Raw genomic sequence first — 8455 nt, 5'->3', positions numbered from 1 at the left:
TAATCACTTTTTCTCAGATTTTCTGACTCATCACCAAATTTCGTCGGTTGAATTTGGAAAATAAAAGAAATTTTCCAACAAAGGATAAACTGAGCTGGAAGTTCATAGAAATTCTATGAATCCCAAAATATTGCTCACTTTAAACGGGTTTTCTTCGATAAAAGCGAGTTATTCTCCCGTAGACTTAACATTGTACCAACCAAGTAATTCTGATACTGGTTTCCTCGTTAAATCCAAATTCTCATTAAATCAATGCTCGTTATAAAGAATTCGACTGTAGTACAATTATCTAGAAACAAAGTGTGAAAAGAAAGCTATAAATAGTTTAATAAATAAACAATACTAATTTTTTGTACCAAAAAGTTTAATAATCAGAAACAAAAAAAACTTGGCCATATTCTTTTACTTTGCTAGTATGCATTTGTCTTAAATTAAATCGTATAGGCACCAATGTGAAGTATTTTTGAACTGTTTTTCAAAATGGGGTCGTTTCCAAAATTTTAAAAGTATTTTTTTCTGAAAGAGCACGCTTAAAAACATAGGATCTGACCATTTTTTAAATAATTTACTTTTGTTAAATATTAAAAAAAATTACTTAAATCGGTGCGCTGTCATTCTTTATGCTGCTGCCGATAACATCACAAATGATGAAATGCCATTCATTGTTGCCATTCACAGAGCAAAATATTTAATTCGCATCTTTACTCACGTGTTTTGGTACGATGTGGTTGATAGCAAGCATAGCGCGCAATTCTAATTCACTTCTTGATTATCATAACGTGGAAACGCAGTAGAAAGCTGGCATCATTTGTGACATCATCAAGACCACGCCTTGTTTTAAAAATCGGACTTTAAAAAAAATTAATTAAAAAATAACTGTTGGGAAAATGAAAGTATTTTCTGGGTCCATGTTATTATTATTATTATTTTTTTTTTTTGTTCATTCTATCGATTTCAGTGATTAAAAGTACTACTTTTGACAGAAGGAAACAACCCCACTGAGTGAAAAATTATTGGAATAAAAAAATGAATAATTGAAATGAAGTATTCTCGCTGAAATCTTTCGAAAAAAAAAAAGTTTGTTCGAATCGGACTATTCCTTCAGAAGTTTTTCTGGGGAACAGACAGACCGAAGGACAGACACTCAGTTTTCCCATTAAAATATCAAACTTTCCATTTTTAATTTATCGCTATTTAATTAAATATGTTATATATTTTTGACTTTCTTGTATTTTGCGATATTATTACGATACATTGAGCCACCTTTCATGCATTTTTTTTTAATACTTTAACGGCAAAAAAGTATTTTTGACATTTAGTAATAAATTGATAGAAAGCAAGTAGGGAACGTATCTTTGACCGACAACAATAGTGACACATCTGAATTGTTAAAGGAAATAGAAAGCTAATTTTGATTATTTATACCCAAATACTACACAGTACCAGGCCGGACGAGAGGCCATTTCAGCCTAGTCGGAAACTATGAGCCCGGGTCAAGAGGCGTGCACAGTAATTTTGGGGCCCGTCACAAATAACTTTTACGAGCCCCCCCTCCATATTGTTTACCCGTTTGTTTGACCTCTCATTTTACAAATCTCGAGCCCCCTTCAGACTCAGGCTCGGGCCCGGGCCAACAGGTGTCTCCTGTGCACGCCCCTGTCCGAGTCTTGCGTGGGGGGAAGGGGACGACTACACAAACATAAAAAAAAGAGAAGAAAAGGAAGAAAAAAAAGAAAAAGGGAGTTAAAAAACTCCGAATAAGCGTAAACGTAAATATAAAGTAAAATTTATTGTTTTGGTGTTAACTGTTGTGGAATTAAAAAAAAAGAGTTAATTGTTTTCTACTACTAAACAGTTTTATATTTTTTCTTTCTTTTTTTTTCCCTTTTCTTTCTTCATTTCTTTTTTTTTCTTCTTTTCTTTCTTTTTTTTTTTGGTGGGGAGGGGCACGGCGAAAAAACTAACTAGGAGCCCGCCTTGGCTCTCTGTGGCCCTGCACCATATAGTCAAACTACAATTTAAAATAAAATATTTATGATATGTTATAATTATTAGTTGGGTTTTGTAGTCTAAATTAGTAGTATATAAAAGCTATAATAGCTATATAGAATTCGCTAATATTTCTTCTAATTTGAAATTTTAAAGGTGTGCCGCAATAGATTACTCCGTTTTTCGCCACCATGCACCGGTTATACAAACTTAATTTATGTCAGTACTGTGAATAAAAAGAACCATTACAGCTAGATTTTAACTCAACTATTACATTATTGCGTTTTTAATTTTTGTGATGCATTTAAGAAAAAAATAGGTACCGTTTTAGTGTGGAAGCTGAATATGAGGAAAAAAAAAATAATATTGCGCACAAACTTAATTTTTCTTCCTGACTAGTAAAGCGTTAAATGTTGTGTTTTTAAAAATTAATAACTTTCTGTTGTTTTTCGCTCTTGCAGTTTGTGTTGTGTTCCTCATTGTTCCCTGCACTTAAAAAGGGAAGGCGGGGGGTGGGATACACACAAACTTCAAATTTTTTTTCACGACAAACTAAAACTCTCAGTGCTGCAATTTTAAAAATCAGAAACTGGCGTTATTTGCTCCACATTTATTACTTTTATTTCGAAAAAAAAAGAACCTGCATTTTCTTTCTTGTGAGAAGTAAAACGTTAAATGTTGTCTTTTTGAGAATCAATAACTTTCTGGTGCCTTTGCTATCACACTTGATATTACGCATTTATTCGCTAAATTAAAAAAAAAAGAAAAAAGAAAAAAAAAAGAGAAACTCTAAGCGTGAGAAGATTTTTTCTCCGCGTAGTTTTTAAGTCAAGTATATTTCGGAATAATTTTACCAGGTTGGCCTCATGGTAAAACAGAACCCCTCTCCAAAAAACAGCTGCTCTCAGACATACTCAGCATTTAAATGTCAAGCCTTACGTAGATACGGTAGTGTTAGGGAAAGGGCAGATTCTTACCCTAACCGGTATTCTGCAGAGGGGAATAACGAGAGGAAAAAAAAGACTCCCACGCAAATTTTATCTCTTCAGGCTCCGCTACTCCGCAATAAAACGTATTCAAAAAATCGACTTGAGAAGCGGCTCTCAAAAAGAAGAGGCCCGTAGTTACCCATGCTCTTTTCTATGCACGTTCCACCCCCTTCTACATTTTTTATTCTGTTTTTTAAGATCTCGCATCAATCATTCTGTAAAAGCTACTTCCGGCGTCTTAGTAAAGACGAAAAAGTTATTCCGACGTAAGACGAATTTTGGTTTCATTTTCAATCTCGACAGAAAAAGATTTTAATTGGAATTGAAAACATTAATTTTTAGCAGAGAATGATTTAAATTGGGATTGAAAACATAGATTTTTAGCAGGGAATGATTTAAATTGGGATTGAAAACAATTGTTTTTAACAGAGAATAATTTAAATTGGAGAGTCCCATTTTTTGGAAGAGAATGACTTAAATTGGGATTGAAAACATTCATTTTTAGCAGAGAATGATTCAAATTGGTATTGAAAACATTCATTTTTAGCAGAGAATGATTCAAATTGGGATTGAAAACATTCATTTTTAATGAAATAAATCCTGAGGTGAATGTCATTACATCTAGGTAACTGCAATTCAGTTTTTTTATACTGCTCCGAGGAGAACTCAAGAAATTTATTTTTCACAATTTTTGGAGAATGTGCAGATTTAATTTGAATGTTATAAAACTACCATTTCTTCGTTTCATTTAATTAGAAATATTTATGCCTTCTTTTGAGCAAAAGTTTTTCAACATTATATTTTGTCAACTTTATAGATACTCAGTCCACGAAATAATCTTTCTAAACATTTCAATTTTTTAAAATTTTTATGACGCAAATTTCTTAAATAAATAAATAAATAAATAAACCCTTTTATAAAAAAAATTTGAAACTTTCTTTCATTTCTTTTGAGAAACAACTCCTACATTTATGAAATAAACTTTATTGTATTTTTTTGAATTCAGAATTTGAGCTCCGAAACGTTTTAATTTCTCAAAATTCGCTTTTTATTTAGCAGTTTTTTTAGAAGAGATTTTAAAGTAATGCCGGGTCATAAGGGTTAAGTTGCAGTCCTTTTTTTTCTTGTATTTTTAAAGATTAAGAAAGTATTTTTCGAATATATTCACTCCAGATTCTAAGCATGTATTGATACTTTTATGAATTCCACAATTTGTTAAATATAACTGAGGGATCGGTGGAGCCGCGTATGAAAAATTAGATTTCGTGATTCTTAAAAATTGACATTTTGATTTGAAAGCTCGATAATTGCACACCTGATTTACAATATTTTATAGTTTGAAGTGTAAAACAATGATTTATGGTTTTGTGAGTATCTATACAGTAAGTAATGCTTCAGTTAAAACGACAGTTCTACTAATGCTTTTCAGATGAGAAAACATTTTTTGGGCTAGTGAAGAACAGTACAACAGCGACTTCTTCTGACTAAATGTCTACCCCCCCCCCTTCCTTCCCATCTAACGTAAAAAACGTGATGATATCATTTATGAAAAGCTGGAAGTTACGAAGAAGCAAACGAATGTTTAAATGCTCTTGTTTTTAACAGATCGTTTTTTGATAAGATGCATTGCTACGAAAATTGTTGATGATTAAATGATGTAAGAATGCTCGAAATAGTTATGACTATATGTAATTCTTAACGTCAGTGTTATAAAAATACTGCTTCAATGAGGAATGTATAATTACAATAAATAATAAAAAGTGATTGTGAATTTTACTTTTTTAACGAGACGGAAATTTCTGATATGTACCTACAGTAATATGTGTTAATGCTGGGGAAAAAAAAAACAACGAAGGACTAATGAATAGAAAGCATTGCAAAGTTTATCTTAAAAAATCACTCACTCTCTAAAATCACCAGGATTTTTAAAAATAAATCCTGTCGATTATTTAGAACAACAAATGAACAAATGAAAATATAACATTTTTAAAAACGTATTTTATTTACTAAATACACATTTATCTTCACTTTTAAAATTCATTAATTACAAATGTCGGCAAAATTTATCAAAAGTCTTTATGGGTATCTAAGTTTACATTCATATTTAAAAATATCACCTTTCACTCTTCCAAGTTTTTCGCGTTTAATAATTAAGTAAATGCCCATTAATGTATACACATCTCATTCTCAGCAGAGATTTGATTTCAAACTTTCATGTGCCCTAAATAGAGTCTTGCATTATGATAAGACAATTTAACTTAGTAGACATTGATCCAAGAAATGACATTATGTCAAGAAATAACATTTTTGGACAATGAAAAGCTAATATCATTTCAGGAAATACAGTAACAGAACAAGGCTTACATATAAACTCGCACGTGAGTCAATCCCTTTCACCACCAGCTTTTTGAGCTAAAAAATTGAAAAACGTTGAGAGATGCTGAATAAATTATTATAATGAGAGTAACATTTTTTTCTTTTTAAATCCCTTAATTTTATGAAATTTACTTCAATTGATATAGCTTCTGAGTTCCAGAAAGTTTAGCATTAAGTCTCGCTGTTTCTTAAAATTGCAGATCTTCCATATATATTCTCGAAAAGTTAAGTAGAACTTGTTGCGAGATACTTCTTAGTGTTGGTGGTTGACATTATTGTTCGGCTGATATATATGTTTTCATAATTTGATGCAACTTATATCACGTTTAGTTCCAACAACTACTGTAGCTAGGATTTTCTTTAAAATGGTATTGAACTAGTTTTATGTAAAATGTTATTTTAAATAGGAAAACATTTCAGATCACAATTTGGACCACATGACTTGGTGGCTTTTCCATTCAAGCAGAAGAATTGGAGACCAAAAGTCAATAAGAAATCATTATGGAAAATCTTTAAAAGGGAATATACCTGCAGGTTGATCTCCTTTGCATTCCCCCTGAGTCATAGTAGGTTGTTTCGTTTACTCGCGATGATGATTTTTTTCGATGAAGAACTTGGTCGAAGCATCGTTTTGGCTTGTAGTGTAGAATACTGTTGCATCAAAAAAATCAATTAATTAGGTTTCAATGTGTTCGTACTTTGCTTGCACATCGTTGAATTGTAGCTTATGTTATTGTCTATTATAATCACAGCAAATAACATTTTTCAATCAACTTGAAAGCTCTAATCAGCACTCAATTTCTGTCGATAACATAAATTTATTTATTGCTTTATTTACACATCACATACACTTTCCATAGAAAACACACAGAACGTTCTTATGGTACTTTCATCGTATCAAGTATACTATCATTTATGCTTCTTTTTTATAGTCAGGGCTGCGGAGTGAGAAAAGGAGTTGGTCTCATAGAGTTGAAGTCGGAACGATTTTTGGGTGAAGGAAGGAAGCGAAATGCTACTTTTCCCCTCCATGCCTGTAGCTCTGCCATGGCTATGGAGGATGCATCGGAGTCGGATTGATTTTGGGTTCGAAATTTTTCAAATTTCAGGATTCGAAGTAGAAGTCATTTTCCATCCAATTCTGCAGTTCTGTTTAGAGTACACAACTTACTGGAAATGAAGCCCATGCCTATTAACCTTCAAGAACATCTCGAAGTAGGATTTTTTTTTCTGACGTAGAACTCATCGTGGTATTTCTCTGATCCATTCGGCAACACACAGTCGTTAGGCAGAAATTTTCTATTTTAGACAGTCTTAGATTTCAAGTTATTATCCTTTAAAACTTCATTACTGCGATTGAAACTTCTTTGGTTCTTTGACAATTTACCATGAAAACGCAAACCACAATCAGCACTGGAGTTGGAACAAAAATCAGATTTAGGTGTCCTTTGTAAGGCTTTCACATCTGATTGTTTCAGGCGCTCTTGGACCAAGTGCAAATGCTGCTGGATGTGTGTTTCAGCCGGAGCCAGCTCAACGGCCTTTTCCAAGCATGATTTTGCATCCACTAATTGGTCCAGCTGAAAATAAGTCACGCATAAATTGTGCAATGCTGGTACGTGATTTGGATCCTGCTTCAAAATTGATTCATAGCACTGAAAAGAAGAAGACACCGACATTAGCTGCAAATTAAAAAAAATTTATCTATCTATCTATCTATCTATCTATCTATCTATCTATCTATCTATCTATCTATCTATCTATCTCTCTCTCTCTCTCTCTCTATATATATATATATATATATATATATATATATATATATTTAGAAAATTTATTAAAGTTAAGTAAATTAACCGTTTTTTTTTTTATTAAAAAAAAAAAACGGTTAATGATAAAAAACAAATTCTTGTAGTGATGAGCCGTAGTTTTTTCCCCTTAATAGTTCAAAATTTTGGTTCAAAATTTTTTCAACAGATGGTGCTTCAGTGGCAAGCCCGCAAATTAAAAAAGAAGAATTGAAGTTCACCGATTTTTTTCTCCGATTGCGACAAGTGATTGTAGTCGACCGTAGACATTTTGAAAATATTGTTATGTAATTTTGAGCACATTTTTTTAAATATAAAATATGATGTAATTTTCTATTTTTTTTTTTTTGATTTAAAGGCTTACTATCTGCAGCGCCATCTGTTGGAAAATTTTTGAACTACAATTTTGAACTATTGGGGGAAATAACTACGGCTTATCACCTGAATTTTCTACCGGATTTTTTTTTTATTTTTTTAAATAACTGACCGTTTTCCTGTTATAATTTTTTGAAACCAGCCAGTCTATTTCAAGACACCCTGTATGCACTCTGAAGTCTGAAACACACCACCTTGAACAAATATTCAGTATGATTTTAGAACTATCAATATTCCCCCATTCATAACAATCTGACTTCCTCAATTTAGTTTTAAAAGTAAAAATATTTTTATTTGTTTTTTGTAAGTGTTTCTCTTGTTTGAAAAACTAATTTGTACCAGCTAATTCACCTCTAGGTTTTAAGTCAGAATTTAATTCCATAAACCTTAGAACTAAAAAAAAAATTATGTTTCTGGGATTTTTTAAACTGTCAACAATTTAGCATTGCCAATGATGAAATGTTCTCAGCTCTTCTCGGGACTAAAATAGTAAAGTTTTTACCTTAGAACTTTCAATTTAAAAATTAATTGCATACGTTAGTTAGTATTTTTTTTATAAAAGCGAGTTAGTAAAGAACATTTATCCCGACGAAATGGTAACAAATGCCATCCAGAGAATAGAAAATTCAGATAATCAAGGTAATATGGTTAATAAGCGAAAAAAAAATCATTAACTCAGCTAACTTACCATTTATTACGTTAGAAAACAAAGTTTTAAAAAATTACACAGAATTGCCTCAAACGCTTTAACCACTAATAGTTTGATTGGAGTGGTGTTGAGATGACGCTCCAAGAACGCCATTAACATAATTTATCGTATAATCTAAGCAGGGAAGTGTAAATTTTATAAAAATAAAAAACGAATGTTTGGAGTAGTTATAGTTTCGTGCTTTCGTAAATATAAAATTTTTAAAGTGTACA

The 8455-nt window shown here is 31.6% G+C and overlaps 1 protein-coding gene across 1 annotated transcript in view; it reads right to left on the bottom strand.

The window, feature by feature from the left end:
- Window positions 1-5003: 5003 nt before the first annotated feature.
- LOC129223383 (protein O-mannosyl-transferase Tmtc3-like) overlaps window positions 5004-8455 on the bottom strand; it is a 227434-nt gene continuing 223982 nt past the window's right edge. The window contains exon 20 of the mRNA XM_054857964.1: window positions 5004-7009. Coding sequence (XP_054713939.1) covers window positions 6659-7009 — 351 coding nt within the window. The 3' untranslated portion in view covers window positions 5004-6658. The remainder of the gene's footprint in view (window positions 7010-8455) is intronic.

Source organism: Uloborus diversus, chromosome 5, assembly GCF_026930045.1.
Source record: "Uloborus diversus isolate 005 chromosome 5, Udiv.v.3.1, whole genome shotgun sequence".
NCBI lineage: Eukaryota > Metazoa > Arthropoda > Arachnida > Araneae > Uloboridae > Uloborus > Uloborus diversus.
This window is presented reverse-complemented; position numbering and strand designations above follow the sequence as displayed.